At 38.7% G+C, this 26,528-nt stretch overlaps 1 protein-coding gene across 2 annotated transcripts; it reads right to left on the reverse strand.

The window, feature by feature from the left end:
• Nucleotides 1–1,463: 1,463 nt before the first annotated feature.
• LOC108710389 lies at nucleotides 1,464–21,086 on the reverse strand. Of its 2 annotated transcripts, none has more exons than XM_041587363.1 (10): nucleotides 21,030–21,086; nucleotides 15,050–15,436; nucleotides 11,109–11,474; nucleotides 7,397–7,756; nucleotides 6,848–6,949; nucleotides 6,084–6,111; nucleotides 4,964–4,992; nucleotides 3,635–3,672; nucleotides 3,115–3,180; nucleotides 1,464–2,358 (listed from the first exon to the last, which is right to left on the reverse strand). In XM_041587363.1, the coding sequence occupies exons 1-10, from the start codon at nucleotides 21,070–21,072 to the stop codon at nucleotides 2,248–2,250; spliced, it is 1,530 nt and encodes a 509-aa protein (XP_041443297.1). In that variant the 5' UTR covers nucleotides 21,073–21,086; the 3' UTR covers nucleotides 1,464–2,247. The 2 variants fall into 2 exon arrangements, with proteins under 2 accessions (XP_041443297.1, XP_041443296.1); XM_041587362.1 differs by having other exon boundaries at nucleotides 11,109–11,477.
• Between the last annotated feature and the right edge of the window lie 5,442 nt (nucleotides 21,087–26,528).

Genomic DNA, 26,528 nt, shown 5'->3' on the forward strand with positions numbered 1-26,528 from the left:
ATCTGTGATTGCCAAACCTCTTTACTTAATTTTTCAGGATTCATTGAGATCTGGCATAGTGCCGAGAGACTGGCGAATTGCTAATGTGGTGCCTCTATTCAAAAAAGGATCCCGTTCTCAGCCTCAAAACTATAGGCCAGTTAGTCTGACGTCTGATAAGACACTGGACTTTATAGCAAATCATGATAATATGAGTGTGTTTCAGCATGGTTTTATGTGTAATAGATCTTGTCAGACTAACTTAATTTCTTTTTATGAGAAGGTAAGCGGGGACCTCAATTCTGGAATGGCAGTGGATGTGATTTATTTAGACTTTGCTAAAGCATTTGATACAGTGCCACACAAAAGGTTACTGGTTAAATTAAGGAATGTTGGCCTGGAATATAGTATTTGTACCTGGATAGAGGACTGCCTAAAAGATAGACTACAAAGAGTGGTGGTAAATGGAACATTTTCTAATTGGACCAGTGTTGTTAGTGGAGTACCACAGGGCTCTGTACTAGGTCCCTTGCTTTTCAACTTGTTTATTAATGACCTGGAGGTGGCCATTGAAAGTACTGTTTCTATTTTTGCAGATGATACTAAATTGTGCAGAACTATAGGTTCCATGCAGGATGCTGCCACTTTGCACAGTGATTTGTCTTAACTGGAAAACTGGGCAGCAAACTGGAAAATGAGGTTCAATGTTGATAAATGCAGGTTATGCACTTTGGCAAAAATAATATAAATGCAAGTTATACACTAAATGGCAGAGTGTTGGGAGTTTCCTTAATGAGAAGGATCTAGGGGTCTTTGTAGATAACAAGTTGTCTCATTCTGGGCAGTGTCATTCTGTGGCTACTAAAGCAAATAAAGTTCTGTCTTGTATAAAAAAGGGCATTAACTCAAGGGATGAAAACATAATTATGTCTCTTTATAGGTCCCTGGTGAGGCCTCATCTGGAGTATGGGGGCAGTTTTGGACTCCAGTCCTTAAGAGGGATATAAATGAGCTGGAGAGAGTGCAGAGACTAAGTGCAACTAAACTGGTTAGAGGGAGGGAAGAGTTAAATTATGAGGGGAGACTGTCAAGGTTGGGGTTGTTTTCTCTGGAAAAAAGGCGCTTGCGAGGGGACATGATTACACTTTACAATACATAAGAGGACATTATAGACAAATAGCAGGGGACCTTTTTACCCATAAAGAGAATCACGTACCAGAGGCCTCCCCTTCAGACTAAAGGAAAAGAAGTTTCATTTAAAGGAACAGAGTAGGGGGTTCATCACAGTCAGGACAGTGAGGTTCGGGAATGCACTGCCGGGTGATGTTGTGATGCTGATTCAGTTAATGACTATAAGAGGGACTTGGATGATTTTTTGGACAGACATAATATCAAAAGCTATTGTGATACTAAACTCTATAGTTAGTATAGGTATGGGTATATAGAATTTATGTGACAGTAGGGAGGGGTGTGTGGGGCTGGGTTTTCATTTGGAGGAGTTGAACTTGATGGACTTTGTCTTTTTTCAGCCCGATTTAACTATGTAACTATGTAACTACGTTACTATGAAGACGAAGCGTTTTGTCGCTAGGCAACTAATCTCCCGAAATAGCAGCGCATGTCTCTGCCCTTGACAAAGTTTGTTCCAAAAACAACTCAACTCAATAGACAAAGAAAGTATACAGTTTAACACTTGGCCTTATTGTTCTACTAAATATACTGTAACTGGCGCTTTCGTTCGGTCCTGTGACAGGTTTAAAACTGAAATTGTGTGAAACTATGTTGAAGTAATGGTCTTTCCACTTATGAACCTTTCAGATCTTACAAGGAAATCAGAAGGAGAAGTTGGTGCTGCACAATTTCACAGCGTTAGATGGCACAATCAATGAGATAAGTTGCCTTGTTCATTTGTGACTTTAATAAGCTTAAAGTTCTCAGTGTTGGACTCCATTCTAAGGGCTTTTTAAGGAAACTCAACTCCCGATGAATATAGGAAATAAGCGGCAAGAGCTTGATTTAAATAAATTGTAAGCAATAGAAAGCTGGTCTACGTCCATGATCCAGATGTCCAAGGTAATGTTCCACTGACTGACATGATGATGCTTCTGATGTAATATTTCATTTTATCAAAAGTCTTCAAAACCTTAAGGCAGAAGATGAATCCGGCACCAACGGCATAATGTTTTTTTTTGCCTGATTTCTTCATATTAATAAGAATTTATACTTTCCATGAGCTTACTTGGCCCACACAATTCATGGGACAGACTCTTAATTTCTCTTCACATCTGCATAAAATACTTCCTTACCAGAGTCGGGAGAAGATGTGTGGTTTGTTGAAGACAGTGAGTGGTTTACGGTAGAATATAATAATTGTCCTCCCTTCAAAAATAGAAAAAATGGAATGAGGATTTCATAGTGACCCAAATAGTCAGAAAATGTAATGCTTTGGACATTATGGTATTTTACATAGCCAGTACTTGGAGTATTGTGATGGATTTTGTGGGGCTCATTTGAGAAAAAAGTTATCTCATGAACATTTATGGTCGAGATTCAATTTGAGGAGAAAAAACTTTTCTCTTAATTCAGTTCCAGAGTTTTCAATAGAGGTTTCAAGTGATAAAGAGTGCGATAAGTTTTTCTGAATTGAAATGCATCTGAAATTGATTCTCATGATAAACCTTTTTCTCACTGGCACATTGTATCTTCAATGGGGATTAAACTTATATAGAAAAGTTTTATTTAGATATTTCCTATGTTGCTCACTGACCAGTCTCAGTAGGTAAATATATAATTTCATCAGGATATCCATATTAATATCTACAGTACATATCCTTCAATGAGAGATTCACTTCAATGAGACATAGTTCTGGCCTTCAGATTTCTCTGGAGACCCCAATGAAGTTTTCATAGGAAAATAAAGATTTAACAACAGGTAAAGCAAATCCTACTATTTTTTGGGTTGGGTCAATTTAAGAGACACCATATAATGGCTTTTAATATTAGCTTGTAAGGTCATCCTCTTGGACTTTGAAAGGAATCAAAAAAAATATTTTTCTGGAAGCCCAAAAAGTTCTACTTACTCCACTGAATGTGAGAACTTCTACTCATTGAGTTCTAGTAGGTGATTATACTCACATTGTTTGATGGATCACAGGAAGCCCTGGCTGTCTCCTCAATAGTTGTGTATAAACTCATATCAGTCTGCCAGGGGAAGAGAAAGATATCAATTCCAATGTAAAGATGATGTTGAATAAACTGTCACATTTTACAGTTTTCTGAATAACAGGCGTTTCAGAGATTTGGAGCATTTCTTTAACCCAAGGCTGAAGCCATACACAGTCATGTTTTGGGAACTTGTAGACTTGACACACGCCTCTTATGAATTACAGCTTCTCTAAATGACTGTTTGCTACACTGGTTCTATCTGGTTCCTCCTTAGAGCAATGTTTTTTGGCAACTAAAGAACTGTATTCTCAGAATACACCAATGAGGTGGCATCCGCCCAGTCAACATTTTTACTCTAATATTGACATAATATTCACACATGCAGACCACTGGGCTGATTGATGCATCTGGCCCACCCTATTTACTGTCACACTGACCCATCTATACCACAGCCATATACATTAGCCCATACTGATAACATGTACATTACCGTCTGCTCTTTCCGAACCGATTCTGTGCCTTCATATTCTAAAACAAATAAATACTTTAATTGTATTTGAAATTAAAAATTCATTAACGCAGTTTAGGCCTAGGGACATTTGAAACTCAAAAGAAATTCAGACTGGATCTGTTTGTGTTTAGTGTGATTTATCTGGGGGGAGGTTGATCTATTGATTACATCACCAAGGTTACAAAGATGGAAGAATAAGTCATTGTGTGATGTTGTGATCCATTCAAAGGATCAAAGGATCAAAGGATCAGAGGCCCACATATAGACTTGATATCAACCAAAGCCTGCATGGAGAACCAGAACACGGGGTTCCTTATTTATAGGGATGGGCGAATTTTTTCACCTTGTTTCACCGCAAAAATGACACCCATAGACTTAGATGGCGTTGTGCGTCAAAAAAAAAAAAAAGAGGTAAAAAAAAAAAAATTTCCCTCCAACAAATTTTTTTTGACGCGCGGCGAATTTTTGACGAAACGGGTCAAATTCGCCCATCCCTACTTATTTATTAAAATAATTTTTATTTTAATCAGAGCAAACTAGAATCTTCGATGTGTCATTTACTATTTAAAAAGCACAATTTAATTGGATCGAGGAAAAACTCTATAAAATCGAGCGAAAAGCTGAATCATATTTTTTCCAGAATTGCTCTTTTTTCCCAGCTTTTTCACGAATTTTTTAGATTTTTGGCCGAAAATTGGGGAACAGTTGGATTTTCTGGCTATTTCCAGCGCAGACAACAGAAACTTCAAAATATGAAAGGGACTTCTCCCATTGACTTACTGTATATACAACCTAGGCAGCTCTGAGATGCCGGATTTTTAGATTCAGACTTTTTCCATCCGTGGGGTACAATAACTCTCAAAAAATGTTCGTTTTTTTTCCACTAAAAATTTTAGTGGATTTTATAGCAAAAAAAAAACTCGGATTGTTCGAGTTTTTGACATTCAGATTTTAATTAATAACCACCCTTGATGTTTGATTTTAAACAGATGACCAATAAATGCTACATACATAAATATTGGAATATTGGATGAAATACTCCTTAGATGTTGTACTAGAGCTTTATTTAATGTTAATGTTATACTTGTCTAGCTACAAATAATTGAATGCAGAATAATAAATATCTCTATATTCATTTTTTATTATTTAATTTATGTCACAATAAATCCAAATAAAATAATTGCAAATATTTTTACAGGCAATAGCAGGGAACAGAATTGCACATTAATATCTGTCATGTTCCAAGTACAAAAGCAATAGAAAATTAAACAAAATAAATAAATCCTGGTATTTTATCTGAGTTCTTACCTGGCGTTGCACTTTCTGACTTCTTTTGTCTGTACAACATAAAGATGGAGCTTAGAATTTGCAGAGGAAATTCAATATTACTGTATCAGATAATGGGGAATAATCAATTTAAACCAATGATCTCCAACCAGTAGCTCGCAAGTAACATGTTACTCACCAACCCTTTGGCTATTGGTCCCAGTGGCCTCAAAGCAGGTGCTTATTTTTAAATTCCAGGCTTGGTTGTATAAAAAAAAAAAAGGTTTATGGCCGGAATCTCCTGTAGGCTGCCCGTCCACATAGGGACTACCAAATAGCCAATCACAGTCCTTGTTTGGCGCCCAGGGACTTTTCTCATGCCTGTGTTGCTCCCCAACTCTTTTTACATTTAATTGGGGCTCACAGGTAAAAAAAGTTGGGGAACCTGGATATAAACTCTGACTATATTTGCTCTGCCTGCACATTCCTGCCACTGAAGAAACACCTGTTCTGGTTTTTTTTTTTCAAAACACAGTTAATAGAGTTGCTCCTGTAGAATTCTTGACTGAAATATGTTTTTAATAAGAGCAAACAGATTTTTTTACATAAAATTTTGAAATCTGGCATTGGGGAAAAATGTCAGTTTCCAAGGTGCCCTCAGTCATGTGATCTGATAAACTACAGTCACTCTTTACTGCTGCACTGCAATTTGGAGTGATATCACCCCCCAACAGCCCATCAGTAGTCTATCAACAGAACAATGGAAATGTAACCAAATAGATCTCTACTGCAGTACACATACTATTGGGCCGATTTATAAAGGGTCAAATAGTAAATTCGAATTGAATTTGAGTTTTCAAGTTTCAAAATTCACACATTTGAATGTTTAATTTATATGTATGTATTTTTTTGTTTGCTAAAAAGGTTACCTCCTGCCTGCCCCTCATGAATACAGTACTGCTGAACATAGACAACTCTGTATTCATATGGGGAATGCAGGTCTCCTTACTCAGTATTGTGCAGGGTAAGATGCAAAGTGCAAAAATATAGCAGATTGTGCATTTTTTGGGCTTACCTTTAAAGTAGCAAATTAATGATTATTACTGTCAACATTTTAGCCAGTATATGATATTACGGTAAATTAGAGTGGTATCTGACTTACTTGGATTGCTGCACCTGTTTCCTCATCCCTGGAAATAAAAACAAATATGTCATCAATGAATCTGATCTTACTGGCGTGTGTCCCTCTGAGTACTCTCATGCTCTTGTAGGAAGGGAAAGAACTCATTTACAACACCAAGCCAATCAGCATCAAGCATCGAAAGTGAAGTTACCATAGAGAGGTTTGACTCACTGTATGCAATTGCAGTGAGCTTAACTCGCCAAAACCTGCAAAAAAAACTGCATTAGAAGTACAAATCATGGCAATTTGGGTCAAAAATTGCACATTGGAAATTGCACTTACACTCATAAATGGGCAGAATTATGAGTAAAGTAAAGTCTCATGCACACATCACATTGATCGTACGATGAAATCGTTCGAATCCAACGATTCGAACGATTTAATCGATCGAACGAACGATTTTACTTCGACTTCTAAAAACTTAGCCAAATGTTGGCTATAGGTTCTAGGAGGTCCCCATAGGATTATACAGCAATTCGGCAGGTTTAAGGTGGCAAAGTGTCGAAGTCGAACTTTTTTAAAGAGACAGTACTTCGATTTTCGAAGTCGAACTTATTTACTTCGAATCGAAGTTGAATTTAAGCCTATTCGATGGTCGAAGTACCCAAAAAATAGTTTGAAATTTGAAGCTTTTAAATTCGAAAATTCACTTCGACCCTTAGTAAATCTACCCCAGGATATATAGGTATAGGTATATAGGTATATATTAGTCACCAGAAGGAATAAATGCTCAAATCACTTACCTTTATGTTTCACGAGGCAAAGGATGATGAATAACAGGAGAATAAGGATAATTGCTGATACAACAGAGGCTGCTATAATTTTGGTCTGGTCACTTGGATCAGCTGTAAATGAGAAACAGAGGATTTCATGAATTAACTGTATGTATAACGTAGCTATGTGCACAGGTATATCATGGCACCAATAAAAGTGTTCTTGTTTTTTTAAGTTTTATGCCACATTATTGGCGCTCATCCCAGCAGCCCTATAGGTATAACAATGTATTCAGTCCCAAGTAATGTTACTGGTTTATCAGTCATGGCTCTACTCTCCTGCTCCACCTGGGGCAAATTGTCTGTGTGTACGTTCCTAATGGGCAAGATTACCATAGAATGTAAGTGTGGACATTGCATGCAGATTCTGCTGTGTATTGAGAAAGAGAAGGGCCCATACTATGATGCAAACAATAGAGACATATAGGCTCCCATCAGAAAACACAGAATATGTAATGCCTCTTAAAGGCTTCAAATATTCTTCTGTAAATTATGGTTGAAGCCATATTGTCTACCTACCGTTCACCCTTAGAAGTGTCCCTGCTCCTTCCTCCAGTAATGTTTCAATGGTGTTTTGCTGAGTATCATTACACAGGCGCATTGCCACACGGCAGTAGAAGTTGGTGTTATCCATTCCAATCACCTCTTCCAGATAAAGGTCTGACTGACCCACCAGTCTGGTTTTGCCCCGGTATCGGGGGTGAATTAATTCTGGGTGTGGGTGATAGGCAAAGCCCTCACGTGGGTTCCCAAACATCCAGTATATCCCGAGCCACAAGGGATCTTCATCCTCTGGTAATGTAAAGTTACAGCTGATAGTAGAGGAGTTTGTGAATGTGACCTCCTTTGGCTGCTTGATCTTCATTTGATCGGTTTTTCCTAAAACAAAAAAGAATATTGTGAGTAGATGGCTGGGGCAGGTTGGAAATTTAGACAGAATTAGTGAAGAAGGTGTAGAATGCCCTTAAAAAAATGTCAGATTTGGGTGAATTGAACAATAGGCAGAGAGTAAGTAGTTTATTGGTGAGCCATAGAACTGCTGGTTATGAGAAATGTAACAGCAGCTCTGGCCTGTAATGATAATCACACAAGCACATACCGTACATTTATACCATGTGACAACACAGAATGATGGGTAAGTGGGAGGGGCCAGTAACAAGTAGTTTATATGAGATGTTCCTCATATCTAGGTGGGTTTTACCTCACAGATACACTTATACCATGTGACACACACACAGAATGATGGGTAAGTGGGAGGGGCCAGTAACAAGTAGTTTATATGAGATGTTCCTCATATCTAGGTGGGTTTTACCTCACAGATACACTTATACCATGTGACACACACACAGAATGATGGGTAAGTGGGAGGGGCCTGTAACAAGTAGTTTATATGAGATGTTCCAAATATCTAGTGGGTTTTACCTCACAGATACACTTATACCATGTGACACACACACAGAATGATGGGTAAGTGGGAGGGGCCTGTAACAAGTAGTTTATAGGAGATGTTCCTCATATCTAATGGATTTCACCTCACAGATACACTTATACCATGTGACACACACACACAGAATGATGGGTAAGTGGGAGGGGCCTGTAACAAGTAGTTTATAGGAGATTTTCCTCATATCTAATGGATTTCACCTCACAGATACACTTATACCATGTGACACACACACACAGAATGATGGGTAACTGGGAGGGGCCTGTAACAAGTAGTTTATATGAGATGTTCCTCATATCTAGGTGGGTCTCACCTCACAGATACACTTATACCATGTGACACACACACACAGAATGATGGGTAAGTGGGAGGGGCCTGTAACAAGTAGTTTATATGAGATGTTCCTCATATCTAGGTGGGTTTTACCTCACAGATACACTTATACCATGTGACACACACACAGAATGATGGGTAAGTGGGAGGGGCCTGTAACAAGTAGTTTATATGAGATGTTCCTCATATCTAGGTGGGTTTCACCTCACAGATACATTTATACCATGTGACACACACACACAGAATGATGGGTAAGTGGGAGGGGCCTGTAACAAGTAGTTTATATGAGATGTTCCTCATATCTAGGTGGGTTTTACCTCACAGATACACTTATACCATGTGACACACACACAGAATGATGGGTAAGTGGGAGGGGCCTGTAACAAGTAGTTTATATGAGATGTTCCTCATATCTAGTGGGTCTCACCTCACAGATACACTTATACCATGTGACACATACACAGAATGATGGGTAAGTGGGAGGGGCCTGTAAAAAGTAGTTTATAGGAGATGTTCCTCATATCTAGGTGGGTTTTACCTCACATACCATGTGACACACACACACACACACACACAGAATGATGGGTAAGTGGGAGGGGCCTGTAACAAGTAGTTTATATGAGATGTTCCTCATATCTAGGTGGGTCTCACCTCACAGATACACTTATACCATGTGACACACACACAGAATGATGGGTAAGTGGGAGGGGCCTGTAACAAGTAGTTTATATAAGATGCTCCTCATATCTAGGTGGGTCTCACCTCACAGATACACTTATACCATGTGACACACACACACAGAATGATGGGTAAGTGGGAGGGGCCTGTAACAAGTAGTTTATATGAGATGTTCCTCATATCTAGTGGGTCTCACCTCACAGATACACTTATACCATGTGACACACACACAGAATGATGGGTAAGTGGGAGGGACCTGTAACAAGTATTTATATGAGATGTTCCTCATATCTAGGTGGGTTTCACCTCACAGATACACTTATACCATGTGACACACACACAGAATGATGGGTAAGTGGGAGGGGCCTGTAACAAGTAGTTTATATGAGATGTTCCTCATATCTAGGTGGGTTTCACCTCACAGATACACTTATACCATGTGACACACACACAGAATGATGGGTAAGTGGGAGGGGCCAGTAACAAGTAGTTTATATGAGATGTTCCTCATATCTAGTGGGTTTCACCTCACAGATACACTTATACCATGTGACACACACACAGAATGATGGGTAAGTGGGAGGGACCTGTAACAAGTATTTATATGAGATGTTCCTCATATCTAGTGGGTTTCACCTCACAGATACACTTATACCATGTAACATCTGACCTGTAAAAATGATGGTTGATCCCAATGTTACTAATAGGAAAAAGATAAATATATAGGAAGGCCGGTATTTTTTTCCAAAAAAGGTGGAAACCCTAGTAGGGGGTTAAGTCAAGACTGATTAACATGCAGTTTCTATTCACTTTATATGTGTCTGTATGGGTTGTATGTTAGGGATATGCCCCTGAAACAAGTATAGTTACCAGCTTGCACACACTGGCTCTCCAAATCGTATATTGCCGGTGCCCGACTGAGAAGGCTTCGGAAACCCACAAACTTCAGAGTAAATAAATTCTGCCGGCACACAGGTCTTAGTTGCAAGCAGCGACAACCCTTGCTATGTTTACGGGGTGATCCCCTTTGTCAAGCATACAAACCATTTGTGATCAAGACTATTTAACACCACCTTTAGTGTCGCTAATTAACATAGTTAATTAAAGGGGTGCACCAATCATTAACCCCTTCCTGACAAATGTCAAATATCAAATATAGTAAGTATTTATTGAAAAAATGAAGAAAAACAAAGAAAAATGTCAAAAACGAATAAAATATAGTTAATTAATGTTCCGAGTCCAGGTACCATATTGTCCAGAGAAAACAATCATCCTCATAATGTCCAAAATTTGCTAAATGTCCCAAGATTCAGAGGAAAAAAGAAAAAAGGAAACGTCTTATACCTGGTGAACATTTATACTCAATCCATATTAGCCAAAAAATAGTAACAATTGTTGCAATAGGTTGCACGGGTTGTCCCTGCCGGTGGAATTTATTTACTCTCAAGGATATGCCCCTGCCAGTACATATATTGTTTATACTAAATACCGCCACTGATGTACTATACCTAGTTTGTGTGGTTTTTTGGTGATTTGTTGTAGGTTGGGACACATGGCCTGGCCTAATGCATAATTAATCACAGTGTCCATGTCTTACCCTTTGTGCTTAAAATTTTATAATCTGTGTTTTTATTTATGGTCTATTATTTGTATAATAAACAAAGGGTAATAAACCTTTGAGTGTAGCTCCTTTTTAAGGGGTTCTTTTCTTTTTTTTCCATTGCTTGAACTGGACTGTCAGGAGCCCTAGTTAAATCATATTCCAATGATAAATACCTGTAATGGTCAGGTTTGTTCCTCTCTCTCTCTGAGTTGTATAAACTTGTCCATCTCCAGTCACTTGTGCCCCACAGCAGTACCAGCCTCTGTCATTGGTCGTCACCCGCTTGATTAGGATGGATGCGCCTCCTTCCCCAGCCACAGAAATCCTCTCTCTGTCCTCTCTTCTTACTGCCCCTGTGCTACTGTTATATATAACTGTCCCACAGCTTGGGGACTGACCAAACCTCCACTGAACACTGGATACAGATTTTTTCTGAATTTCCTTCTTGGAGTTGATGGAGAAATGACAGGGAATTGTCACAGTGTCACCAACCAGAGCAGAGATGAATGGAGGCTGATGCATAGTCATCTTATTCTCACCTACTGAATAGAATATTGCAACAAAGACTCAGTTACAGGGCTGGAATTGGTTACTTCATTCAATACCTACTCATGCCCCTGGCCCTTGTCGCCCCGCCACCTGACATTCACCGATGGCTTTCCCCTGATTCTTCATACTCATACTCCCCATCACCGCGCGTGTGTGTGAGCTTGTCCGCCTGTGGCAGGAGGGGGTAAGGTCAGGGGCAATTCTAAGGCAGGAGCCTCCTGAGGCGGCTTTGGCAATGCAGCCGTCCCTTGCCCCCTAACATTTACCTTTCCAATGGAGAGTGCAAATGTGCTCTGTTGGACTAGAATTGTGGTTTCAAAGTCACCAGGAGTTTTGTCACCCCTGGTAACCTGCTCTGTTTTTTCAATTTGCCTCATTGGAGCAGCACCTTTGTGTGCATTGATTGGCCTGGTTGCCCAGGGTGCCCTTCTGGCTATGCTCAATGTTCTCTTATATCATAATTCTACCTATCCCCTGTTTAGAGAGAGGCATAGGCGTTGCTGTGGGGGGGAGGGTGTTAATTGTCCCCGTCTGCAGTTTTTCCTTGTTTCAGGCAAGGCCATGATCCCCAGGTTCCAATAATAGACTGAGGGCTGCATTATAATAAAAGTAGTTGAGGCCCTCATCATGACCCAGAAATGTCAAGTTACATCTTTCAAGTCATTGATTTCTTTCCATTTAACATAATGACATCTTACAAAAAGTCTATAGAACATTGATCAGACAAGGGTCCTATAGTTACATAGTTACATAGTTAAATTGGGTTGAAAAAAGACAAAGTCCATCAAGTTCAACCCCTCCAAATGAAAACCCAGCATCCATACACACACCCCTCCCTACTTTTAATTAAAATTCTATATACCCATACCTATACTAACTATAGAGTTTAGTATCACAATAGCCTTTGATATTATGTCTGTCCAAGAAATCATCCAAGTCCCTCTTATAGTCATTAACTGAATCAGCATCACAACATCACCCGGCAGTGCATTCCACAACCTCACTGTCCTGACTGTGATGAACCCCCTACGTTGCTTCAAATGAAAGTTCTTTTCTTCAAGTCTAAAGGGGTGGCCTCTGGTACGGTGATCCTCTTTATGGGTAAAAAGGTCCCCTGCTATTTGTCTATAATGTCCTCTAATGTACTTGTAAAGTCTAATCATGTCCCCTCACAAGCGCCTTTTTTCCAGAGAAAACAACCCCAACCTTGACAGTCTACCCTCATAATTTAAGTCTTCCGTCCCTCTAACCAATTTAGTTGCACTTAGTCTCTGCACTCTCTCCAGCTCATTTATATCCCTCTTAAGGACTGGAGTCCAAAACTGAACTGCATACTCCAGATGAGGCCTCACCAGGGACCTATAAAGAGGCATAATTATGTTTTCATCCCTTGAGTTAATGCCCTTTTTTATGCAAGACAGAACTTTATTTGCTTTAGTAGCCACAGAATGACACTGCCCAGAATTAGACAACGTGTTATCTACAAAGACCCCAAGATCCTTCTCATTTAAGGAAACTCCCAACACACTGCCATTTAGTGTATAACTTGCATTTATATTATTTTTGCCAAAGTGCATAACCTGCATTTATCAACATTGAACCTCATTTTCCAGTTTGCTGCCCAGTTTCCCAGTTTAGACAAATCACTGTGCAAAGTGGCAGCATCCTGCATGGAACCTATAGTTCTGCACAATTTAGTATCATCTGCACAAATAGAAATAGTACTTTCAATGCCCACCTACAGGTCATTAATAAACAAGTTGAAAAGCAAGGGACCTAGTACAGAGCCCTGCGGTACTCCACTAACAACACTGGTCCAATTAGAAAATGTTCCATTTACCACCACTCTTTGTAGTCTATCTTTTAGCCAGTTGTCTATCCAGGTACAAATACTATGTTCCAGGCCAACATTCCTTAATTTAACCAGTAACCTTTTGTGTGGCACTGTATCAAATGCTTTAGCAAAGTCTAAGTAAATCACATCCACTGCCATCCCAGAATCGAGGTCTCTACTTACATTCTCGTAAAAAGAAATTAAGTTAGTCTGGCAAGATCTATTATGCATAAAACCATGCTGGCACAAACTCATAGTATTATGATTTGCTATGAAGTCCAGTATCTTATCCTTTATTAACCCTTCGAAAAGCTTTCCTACCACTGACGTCAGACTAACTGGCCTATAGTTTTGAGGCTGAGAACGGGATCCTTTTTTGAATAGAGGCACCACATTAGCAATTCGCCAGTCTCTCTGCACTATGCCAGATCTCAATGAATCCTGAAAAATGATGTAAAGAGGTTTGGCAATCACAGAGCTAAGCTCGCTAATTACCCTGGGATGAATACCATCTGGCCCTGGACCTTTGTCAATCTTAACATGTTCAAGTCTCTTTTGAATTTCTTCATGTGTGAACGATGCATCATTAGTTGTATTACTAGAATTGGGACTATTAAGAAGGAAACCTTCACTTACTGGTTCCTCATTTGTGTAGACAGATGAAAAATATGAGTTCAGAATCTGCGCTTTTATTTTGTTTTCATCAACCAGCTGACCCCCCTCTGATAGTAAGGGTCCCACCCCTTCCTGCTTCATTTTTTTACTATTAACATATTTAAAAAATAATTTTGGATTTTTTTTACTGCTTGCTGCAATATCCTTTTCTATAGCAATTTTAGCTTGCCTTATAGCTTCTTTGCATGATTTATTGGCCTCCTTGTACCTTATAAATGTTTCGGCTGTACCAGCTAACTTGAAAGCCTTAAAAGCACGTCTTTTCTTACCCACCTCAACACCAACGCTTATATTGAACCAAAAAGGTTTTGCTTTGCAATGACGTTCCTTGCTTACAAGTGGAATATACTGACAAGTATATTTATTAAGCAGCATTTTAAAGACTTCCCATAAATATTGAGCACAACATCTGGTCTGGTGGCCTTTAATTGGACAGTGACATTTTAGGAGATCCCTAAGCAGGCCCAAGGTGGTTCACCTTTTCAGTTAGTATGATGTAGAGAGTGATATTTTGAGACCATTTGGGATTGGTTTTCATTTTTTATTATTTAAGGTTTTTTGAGTTATTTGGCTTTTTATTCAGCAGCTCTCCAGTTTGCATTTTTAGAAATCTGGTAACTAGGGTCCAAATTCCCCTAGAAACCATGCATTGATTTGAATAAGAGGCTGGAATATGAATAGGAGAGGCCTGAATAGAAAGATGAGGAATAAAAAGTAGCAATAACAATACATTTGTAGCCTTACAGAGCATTTGTTTTTTAGATGGGGTCAACGACTCCCATTTGAAAGCTGCAGAGAAAAAGGCAAACAAGTATAAAAAATAAATAACGAAAACCATTTGAAAAGTTGCTTAGAGTTGGCCATTCTATAACATACTAAAAGTTACCTTAAAGATGAAGCACCCCTTTAAGACATTGTTGCCCTCTATAGCAAACTGTTGGAACTAACTAATATAATTTTGTTTCACTTTATCGGCCTTACTAGAAATTCCTTATGAGGACAATCATTTCTACACTTTTAATTACATGGGCTATAAGGAAATTTCAAGGTACTTACCTCTCACAGTTAGCCGGGTGCCTAATCCATTCTGCCACTGCTCAATGATCGTGTTTTGATTTAGAAGTTGGACCCGGCAGCAGAAGTTCTTTCTATCACTTGTTCTTACACTGGTCAGAGTGATGGTCCCATTCTGAGCCTGAGGATCTCCCACCAGTGACACCCTTCCCTGGTATTCCTGTGTTGTGTTGCCATATCTGCTGTTATATATACGATCCCCACAATAAGAGATATTACCAGCTTGAAAGACAATTGTCCTATTAGTAATTCCTGTGAGAGTTCTGGGGAACACAAAACTGCATGGGAAAGTCACTGAGTCTCCAGCAAATACTTCCACTCCTGCAGGTTGGTCTGCGCAGTATTGTCCTGGTCTCCCCCACACGGCACCTTCAATAAAAGATTCATTGGATGTTCAGCTCAGTGTAACAGTGATATATGTAAGACGTGGTAGGAAGGGTAATTCAGCTCAAAAAATATCTAGTATAGGTCAATCTAAAAAACAACTGGACTTGCTGAGTAATCAATGAAGACGTTTCACTACTCATCCGAGCAGCTTCTTCAGTTCAACTGACTGGTGTGGGAAGTTCTCGGCATATAAACTCCAAATCTTGGATAAAGAAGACCACTGGTTTGAACGAGGCGTGAAAGAGGCGATTCATGTCAAGGTGGAGAGACCATCTCTGAACAGAGGTGGGGGCCTTCGACACCACCTGTCTGCTACATACAATGCTGTTCTAACATCTGTACCCCGGCGGATTCAGAACACTTCACACATCCATTCATGCAACTCTCACAAGTAACACCTCTTTCTAGGAGTTGCATGACACATTGGATAATCCTATCACAGTAACTACAAAGAATCTACACCTCTGTGAATTTCTTCAGATGTCACCTCTTTGAAGAGTTACAATGTGCCATTGTGATTGGATTAGTTGAAGAGTTTATATGCCGAGAACTTCCCACACCAGTCAGTTGAACTGAAGAAGCTGCTCGGATGAGTAGTGAAACGTCTTCATTGATTACTCAGCAAGTCCAGTTGTTTTTAGATTGACCTATACTAGATATACCATGACCTGGATGAATGTAAATCTTCATAGTCATACAGCTCAAAAAATGTATTTCCACACCCTCTCTCTCCCCTTCTATTTGCCGTTTCATTAGAACCACTAGCTAATACCATCCAAAATCACCCACAGATAGGAGGTAAAATAGCCGGAAGGAGTAAAGTATAAATTGAGCTTATATGCCAATGATATTTCGCTTACTCTTAGCTCACCTCAAACCTCTCTACCATATCGCAACCAAACGTTACATCTATTCAGTACTATATCTGGGTTCAAGATAAATATCTCTAAATCACAGTCCCTGCCAATCAAAATGCATTCCACTGAAAAAAACTTTGATTACCACTGGCAAGAACAGGCTGTTAAATATTTGGGAATACAGCTCACTGCCAATTATGATTCCCTATAAGAGAAAAACGATATACTGCTGCTCGCTACTATAAAAACAAATCTATAGACCTGGAGTAAATATGGTCTATCATGGTTCGGTCACATCTCAGCAGTAAAGATGACACTGCTACCAAAAATCCTATATCAAATTACAAATCTGAATCTCTGGAGCATTGTATTCCCAATCCAGAGATCACTAGGGCTCTCCTCTGCCTGCGAAACAAACAATATCTAAGGTTGGACCGACGTATACCTCAAAAACCGCAGATTATTGAGGGGAAAAAACAGAAAATCCAGATAATATAGTGTAGTATTTTACAAAAATAATTTTTGTGACACCCTTAGGGGCAGATTTACTAAGCTCGAGTGAATAAATCGAATGAAAAAACATTCAAATTTCAAAGTAATTTTTTGGGTACCTCGACCAGCGAATTGGTCAAATTCAATCGAATTCGATCGAATCGAATGATTCAAACAATTCGAAGTAAAAATCGTTCGAACATTCGATAAACAAAGTACTGTCTCTTTAAAAAAAACTTGGACTTCATACTTCGCCACTTTAAACCTACCGAAGTCCAATGTTAGCCTATGGGGACCTTCCCCAGCACTTTTCTAAGTTTTTTTTGGTCGAATAAAAATCCTTCGATCGATCGCTTAAAATTGTTCCAATCGTTCGATTCGAAGGGTTTTATCGTCCGATCGAATGATTTTTATTCGATCGAAGCTTTTGGGCTAAAATCCTTTGAATTCGATATTCGAATTCGAGGGTTTTTTTAACCCTCGAAATTCGACCCTTGATAAATCTGCCCCTTAGTGTTTCTTATATATTTGATTTGTGCTTAAACGACTACAAAATTTCCTCCATGAGTGAAAAAAATAGTGTCCAAAACATTTTTACAAAAAAAGTGAAAAATGAAAAAAGAAAAAAGTAAAAAAACAATAAATTGGAAAAAGAAAAAAGGAAAAGAAGGGATAAAAAAGGAGGCAAAATAGGATCCACCCTCCACAATACTGCCAAATGCTTGTATTATAATTCAGTGAAAACCAAAAACGTAAAACCGCACTATTCCCGGTGGTATATTATACTCATAAGACATGAGTTGAATTATATTAGATGGTTTGCTCCACTCCCGTTCCACTCTTTGTTCCTTATTTGGGCATAAGAAAAATTGACATGTGCAGAAACGCTTTTACAACTTTAATAAATATATAAAATACACTCACAGTCCTGATTGTATAATGTAATCTTTTAAGTTACTACAATTTATTCTTACTCTTCTAAACTGTCCTTGTGGGATATTTTTTATCCATTGGGGGCTGTGATTACTTGAAGCTAGAATATAGTTATTTGTAGGGATGCACCGAATCCACTTTTTTGGATTCGGCCGAACCCCCGAAAGATTCGGCCGAATACCGAACTGAATCCGAATCCTAATTTGCATATGCAAATTAGGGGTGGGAAGGGGAAAACATTTTATCCTTCCTTGTTTTGTGACAAAAAATTCACGCAATTTCCCTCCCGCCCCTAATTTGCATATGCAAATTAGGATTCGGATTTGGTTCGGCCGGGCAGAAGGATTCAGTGCATCCCTAGTTATTTGTATCCACTTCTTTAAAAAAAAAGTCTGTGTGTATTTTGTCATTTTCTATGTAAATCTCTAGATCCAAAAAGTCTATTTTTATAGGGCTATGAATAAGTGAAAACTCCAGATTAAATTTGTTGAGATTCATTTTATCTATACATTTTTTTAGTTCTACTTCCCCTTTATTGCAAATAATTAAAATATCGTCTATGTGCCGTTTCCAGAGAACCAATCCCGCGTCCACTCGCATGGGTTCCAATATGATATATTCTTTCCTCTGCAAGGCGTGCAGATATTGCATGAAAACTAAAATTTTTAAAAGTCATAAAACTGGGGAAACTTTTCAAATGAAAGAGTTAATAAAGTGTGAAACAATAAATGTAATATACATATTGGAGTGCCCGTGTGGCCTCCAATATGTGGGAAAGACAAGCAGGAAATTGAGGGAGAGAATAGGAGAGCATGTCAATAATATACATAAAGGAAAGACAAAACACGCATTTTTTGGAAAAGCACAATAAAAATCCGAAACGCATTAGCGAGGATTACCAATTGTGGAAGCGTGTCACAAACATGCGCAGTGGACGGTAAAAGACGCTAAGAGACCGGGAGCAGCAAATAGAGACTTTTATACGGATCTTACATACGGTTTTATCAGGACCATCTGTGAGTGCATTTTATATGTTTATTAAAGTTGTATTAACTCATGTCTTGTGAGTATAATACACCACCGGCGAATAGTGCCGTTTTACGTTTTTGGTTTTCACTAAATTATAATAAAAGCATTTGGCTGTATTGGGGTGGATCCTATTTTTGCCTCCTTTTTTCCCTTTTTTTCCTTTATCAATTTTTTGTATTTTTCCTTTTTTATTTTTTCATTTTTCACTTTTTTTGTAAAATTTTTGTTCATTCTCTTATTTTCACTCATGGAGGAGATTTTGTAGTCGTTTAAGCACAAATCAGATATATAAGAAACACTAAGGGGCAGATTTATCAAAGGTCAAAGTGAAGGTTCAAAGTTAAAAACTTCGAATTTCAAGGTAATTTTTGGGTACTTCGACCATCGAATAGTCCAACTTAGATTCGAAGTTGAAAAAAACTTTGAAAATCGAAGGTACTGTCTCTTTAAAACTTTCAACTAAAAGCTGCGGAAGTGCCATTTTAGCCTATGGGGGACCTCCTAGAACCTGTATGTAGGCAATTGGGGGAGTTTGGGAGATCGCAGGTCGAAGTTAAAAAAACTGCGAATCGAAGTAGCGATACTTAGAATCGTACGATTCGAAGTAGACCCCACTTCGACCCCCAAAAAACTTCGACCACCATTCGGTTGGTCTTTTTGAATTCAAAGTTTGGCGTTTTTTCAACTTCAACTTTGACCTTTGATAAATCCGCCCCTAAGGGTGTCACAATTTTTTTTTTTTGTAAAATACTACACTATATTATCTGGATTTTCAGTTTTTTTTTCCCCTCAATAATCTGTGGTTTTTGAGGTATACAGCGGTCCAACCTTGGATATTGTACAAAAATCCTGTACTTATAAATCCTGTACTTAATTTGAAATGGCTCAAACAGAAACAACATGATTTATGGGATGGATCCCTCAATAATTAATCCTTAGACCCCCTCCCACCAATTTACCTTCCCGGTTTACCCTTATACTTTACATAACATACAGTGGACATGGCGGATAGCTCCAATTGCTAACAGTAGAGAGACTATAGGACACCTATTAGCAATGTAAATGATGTAAAAATGTATTTGAATGATTTTATGTACGGAACCGATCTACCATTGTTTACTTACTACATTATAACTGTTACTTGTTCTAAAATACATTGGATTGTAACTGGCATATAAAAACTAATAAAAACGTAAATAAAAAAATATAATGTTTTTCCATAATGAAAAAATACATTTGTAAAACACTTCCAAATATACATCCATTGCACCTGAATGTAATTGCTTTGGAAGACTGTATCTGTCGGGCTGTTGCTATTCTCTGCACGGCTGATTCTGACTCCTGATACAATGTAGCAGAAGCCAGCCGATTAACAGACTTGGAGGAGAATTGATAAGCTGCACTACTACAAGAGTCAGGACCCAAGAACAGAAAGAGATAATCATTAACTTTAAACCGGTGAAAATGTGTAATATTGGGAAGTTACTTCGAAATTTTGATTATTTTTCCATTATGCAAAAAAAAGAGTTTGAATGAGGAGTCCCTCTTAAAACAAGGACTATTAATACGTTGAATAATTTGAATGGAGAAAAAAGATTACAAGTAAAAAGTAGACAGGGCTGGGGTCACATTGAAACAACTGGAAAGAGTCGTCTCTATAAAATTTAGAGAATTGTGACGTTGTATTTCCGTTATTATGTCACTGAAACACTCCTGGACCCTACAAGTTAAGCAGTGCTGCCCTTTTACACCACAATTTATAGGCTTTACATTCTGGCTGTCACTGGTTCTGTTTTTATTGTTAAAAGTAAAATAAAACAGTGATAGAAGAAGGGTGGGAATAAGTAAATCTGTAAAGAGAGACCAGAGGGGCAAAGTGAGAGTTAGAGAAGGCAAACAAAAAACTCCCCAAAAAGACAGCACAAAGAACAGAATGGATGTAATTATTTTAAATAGTTCCACGAACTACCCCAAAATGGAACTACAGTTAGTACATTGAAGGTTCTTGGAATAGAGGTACTTACCTCAAAGAGACAGCAGAAGAGATTGGAATGGAGGTACTTAAACCATGAGACAGTACAAGAGATGGAATGGAGGTTCTTTACCAAAAGAGACTGTTCAAGAGATGGAATAGAGGTACTTTCCCCAAAGAGACAGTACAAGAGATGGAATGGAGGTACTTTCTACAAAGAGACAGTATAAGAGATGTAATAGAGGTACAGTATTTTCCACAAAGAGACAAGAGATGGAATAGACACACTTACCCCAAAGAGACAGCACCAACCAGAGAACAAGAAGAGCAGACATGCTGAGGAGCTCGTCTCTTGGTTACTCTGGTGCCACTAATTAGGAACTTGATTGTTTTCAACATTTATACATAAACTTCCTCTTTTCAGTTCTCATGAAGTCTAAATTAGAAAATATGCTAATGAATAAATATCATTTATCTCTTCCTTGTCTTTCACTACCAATAGTCTCTGTGATGGTCTTAGGGGTTCACTAGATACTGTATATATATTTTCTGGATCGAAAGAACAGGTTATCTGACCCCTGCTGGCCTTATCATCCCATAATCCTATATAATACACAAAAGCCATGAATATCTTGTAAATTATATCCTTATAAACGGTGAGTTCTGATGTCATCAGTTATAAACGGTGAGTTCTGATGTCATCCGTTATAAACGGTGAGTTCTGATGTCATTTCTGTCACATGACTCACTGAAACGTGTGTATTATAATAAATAAAGTACCACCTGTTGTAAAATATGAGGATATTAGAAGTTACCTCGGAGTTCCATGACCTGTATAATAACACTCGGCCTTCGGCCTCGTACTTTTATATGGTCATGAAACTCCTCGGTAACTTATAATATCCTTATATTTTACATAATGTTATCAATCCCTTGAAGGAGCATAAGCAGAAGTTGCTTGACATCTTTAGATATGAGAGCAGCCAAATATGGCCAAGTATTAAACCTTAGGCATAGCAGCAACATAAACAGCTGTCTAAGTTTGTTTATTGCCTTTGATGCCATACAACCATTGTAGAAGACTATTTCCCCTGTACTAGGAAGCTCATAGACATTATAGAGAGATCCCATAAAACTATGGCAGCATAGGTATTCCCCTGTACTAAGCACAATTCAGCAGGAACAGCCCCCTATGTTTGCTCATAGTCTGTACAGAGAGATCCCATAAAACTATGTCAGCATAGGTATTCCCTGTACTAAGCACAATTCAGCAGGAACAGTCCCCTAAGTTTGCTCATAGACATTATAGAGAGATCCCATAAAACTATGGCAGCATAGGTATTCTCCTGTACTAAGCACAATTCAGCAGGAACAGCCCAATTCAGCCCCCTATGTTTGCTCATAGTCTGTACAGAGAGATCCCATAAAACTATGGCAGCATAGGTATTCCTCTGTACTAAGCACAATTCAGCAGGAACAGTCCCTAAGTTTGCTCATAGTCTGTACAGAGAGATCCCATAAAACTATGGCAGCATAGGTATTCCCTGTACTAAGCACAATTCAGCAGGAACAGTCCCCTAAGTTTGCTCATAGTCTGTACAGAGATATACCATAAAACTATGGCAGCATAGGTATTCCCTGTACTAAGCACAATTCAGCAGGAACAGCCCAATTCAGCCCCCTATGTTTGCTCATAGTCTGTACAGAGAGATCCCATAAAACTATGGCAGCATAGGTATTCCTCTGTACTAAGCACAATTCAGCAGGAACAGTCCCTAAGTTTGCTCATAGTCTGTACAGAGAGATCCCATAAAACTATGGCAGCATAGGTATTCCCTGTACTAAGCACAATTCAGCAGGAACAGTCCCTAAGTTTGCTCATAGTCTGTACAGAGAGATCCCATAAAACTATGGCAGCATAGGTATTCCCTGTACTAAGCACAATTCAGCAGGAACAGTCCATCTAACACTGGAGAGTTAGGTTATCAAGAGTGCATAACAAAGCATACTAGGAACAATGACGTTCTCAAACCTTCCAAATATGTTTTCACATAACTGAAATGTAATTCTTAGTAATATTACAATGTGCAAAATGTTCAAAGATAAGAATGCACATCCCCTTTTTGTTTTCTAGGTTTGACTCTTAAAGCAACACAATAGGAGTCCAATCTCCCCAGGTCTGTTAATTAGTTTTATTCCGCTTGCTGAAAAGGAGCCACATAAAAAGTGCTGAGGATGGACAGTCAGACAGACGCTGCTTTTAATTGATATCAAAACTCCAAAACCCATGACAAATGTTATTGACTATATAAGGGAAATGTTACTTGGACTGAAAAAAAAATTTTATTGCGCAAAAAAAGCTGTGAGTGAAGTTCCTTTTTAAGAGGTTCCTGTGAATCCATCCAAGATTAGTCACTTATTGCCCAATAGTTTATATAAAGGAGCTCTTGGTTAATACAGGATACACAAGACAGTGTTATTTCTTTCTACAGCTAAAATTAGGCATTTGGTACCATTTATATCTCATTATTTCGTATTTTAAGGTCTGTGGGAGAGTCTTAGTTCAAGTCCCATATATCACAATAACTTATTTATAGCATCAATATCAGAGCAAGGGGGCTGAATGTTAAGAATAAGTATAAGAATTTTGTGCAATTTAATAGATTCCCACTAGTGAATATAAACTTAAAAGAGAACTTAACCCTTGATTCTAAGGGATTCTGTCATGATTTTTACAGTATAGTTTTTATTATTAGTATTTATTATCAGTATTTATTATTAGTAGTTATTTATTATTAGTACAGTAAATTACTGTACACACAGCAAATAATCCACTCTACGATTCAAAATTTAATTTTGAACCAATACATTTTTTTTCAAGTTGTAATACTGGTGTGTAGGCCGGCATCTCAGGTCATTCTGCCTGATCCAGATCCGAAAGAGCCAGCAATTCACAATGGAGCTGCTTTTAGATAACCTACTGTTTCTCCTACTGAATGTAACTGAAGTCGCTACTTGGATTAGCCGGACTTGGATTTTTACTATTGAGTGATGTTCTCCTATCTACCACTATGTGGGGCATGGGAGCATTTTTAGCAATGCAGGTGTCAGGAAGCTGTTATCTGGTTCCCATAGTTCTGCTTATGGGCTGCTAGGGGGGGGTAAGGGGGTACGGGAGGGGGTGATATGACTCCAACTTGCAGTGTAACTGTAAAGAGTGACTGAAGTTTATCAGAGCACAAATCACATGGTTCAGGGCACCTGAGAAACTAACAACATGTCTAACCCCATGTCAAATTTCAAAATTAAAGATAAAAAATTCTGTTTGCTCTTCTGAAAAATGGATTTTAGAGCGGAATTCTGCTGAAAGAGAACTATTAATTGAAGCATTTTGTAAAAAAAAAACAAGTTTTTCCATGACAGAATTAAAGTTTATCAGAGCACAAATCACATGATTAAGGGCAACTGGGAAACTAACAACATGTCTAACCCCGTGTCAAATTCTAAAATTAAATATAAAAAACTGTGTTTGCTCTTCTGAAAAACAGATTCCAGAGCAGAACTCTGCTGGAGGAGAACTATTAATTGAAGCATTTAGTAAAAAAACACATTTTATCATCACAGAATCCCGGCATTAATCTCTCCCTTCCTGGTCCCACAAAATATTACCTATATATTCTAATTTCACGACACATTCAGTTGCTTCATTAAACTTGCTTGTTCACAATTTCTTCTATATCTCACCCCACCTCTAATGTCTAATTAGCAGTTGTGATTGACGAAGGTACAGACCAAACTCCCCTTTGTCCTGTGCATTCACATTGTATTCCAAGGGGTCAGTGATCTGGGCAAAGGTTAGGGTTTCTATTAGAAAAACTATACATACAAGATGTAAATAACACAACAAAGCATTGAATTTAATTGCTGTTATTCCAGAGAAATTAAAGATAGGTAAAAGATGAAGAGAAGAAAGGGCAGATCCATTTCCACTTACAAGCAATTCAGAATAGTTTTTATATAGAAACATGGTGATTCACTGACAAGAGGTCTAGAAATTTGTACCATTACTTGGTGATGAAACTGCTCCTAATTTTGATAAAAGTTTTTGAAAGAATTTGTAGATGTTCTACTGTGTGTGCGGGAAGTTAAATTTAATGTTTGCATGTGGCTAAACGTTGCTTTGCCTTAATATCTCTGAGTAGTACTATTCCTATAAAGTTGGTCATACATGAGCAGATTAAAACTGCCGATATCAGTCCTTTAGACCGATTTGGCAGTTTATCTGCCCGTGTATGAGGGTTGTGATGGGTCTCCACTGATTGATAAGTGGCCAAGAATCGAACAGATATCGAATGGGCAGGTTTGAATTTTCCTGCTATTGAGGAGCGCATTGGCTAGTTGATTGGGTCCTATAACCCGTTGGCGCCCATTGCCATCGTTATAACCTGATCGTTTGGGCCTAGGGCTGAACAGATCGGATTAACCCGATGTCGCACTGCCTTTGATGGGCATATTGGGGAAAGATCGAGCAGATTTTATAGTGTATGGCCACCTTAAAGGGCATGTAAAAGCAAAAAAATAAAATCCAATTTTTACTTTCTTTATTGAAAAAGAAACCTATCTCCAATATACTTGTAGTGCTATAGTAAACTGCTTTATGAGAGGGCAGTTTACGCTACTTTCCTTTGTGGGCTGAGACCACAGATGAGCTCTCTTTCTCAGGGGTAAGCCCTCGCAGCGGGGTGGAGGCAGGGTGTAGTGTAACTGTAACTGTGCGCAATGCACAAGAAATTGGGCGCCAGTAGTTTTATTTGCTTGAACAATGAACGGAGTTTATTAACCAAAACTAAAGTTCACCATGGAGCATGGAACATAGAATAAAACTGAGATTAATCAAGTTAACAAGGCATCCTCACTGTATTAATATAGAACAACTCTCTGAAGAGTAAAGAGTACATGTAGAGAACAATGCAGCTTGTTGGAAGGTATTTCCCCAATCTTCAGGATTACCTTAAGTGGAACTCAGAAACTAATACTTCCCTGAGCTTAACACTTAGGCCCTACTATGGGGTCAGTAATACCCGGGATCTTAATCCCTCTAATATCCTCGTTGGAGCTTTGAGCTGCTCAACTACATACCCTATCTTTCACTCCTAGAGTGATCTATTAAAGGGTATAACTATCACTTCACTATACTCAGGCTGAGTTCCACCACCCCTAAACTCTGTGGCCTAACAGAGGAAAGGTTCAGCAGCAATGGCCTCTACCTCATGGCTTTCAAGCCCTTTTATATTATACCACAGTGCCATCTAGCATCCATTGTGAGAACTGCAGGGATGACATAAGCACAAGGTCCCCTGTCAGGAGCTCACCGCTGCGATGCCGCTCTTCCACGGATGCGGTTCAGTGATGTCACGACGTATGCACCATGACTAGTGATGGGTGAAACGGCACCGGCGAATTTTTTCCGTGAATTTATTCGCTGGCGGCGAATTGCGCAAATTTGCCGCGAATTCGCGCCTGGCGAATAAATTCGCCTATCACTAACCATGATGCTGGCGCAGGGGTTTCGATTAGCGCAGCGTGATGACGTAGGCGATTCTACTTCTTTCGGCGCTGAGATCTCCCCAGTGCTCGGACATCGTTTCTTGGCTAAAACTCTGAGTGAGTAACTTATTCTTATTGATATACCGGTTTTTAACTCTGCTATTGCCTCGACTTCCCTCATCCTAATCCTTGGAACCCTTGCTTGGACTTTGATTCCCTGTTGCCGACCCTGCTATTGTCTTGA

This window comes from Xenopus laevis, chromosome 3L (genome assembly GCF_017654675.1).
Source record: "Xenopus laevis strain J_2021 chromosome 3L, Xenopus_laevis_v10.1, whole genome shotgun sequence".
Classification (NCBI taxonomy): Eukaryota; Metazoa; Chordata; class Amphibia; order Anura; family Pipidae; genus Xenopus; species Xenopus laevis.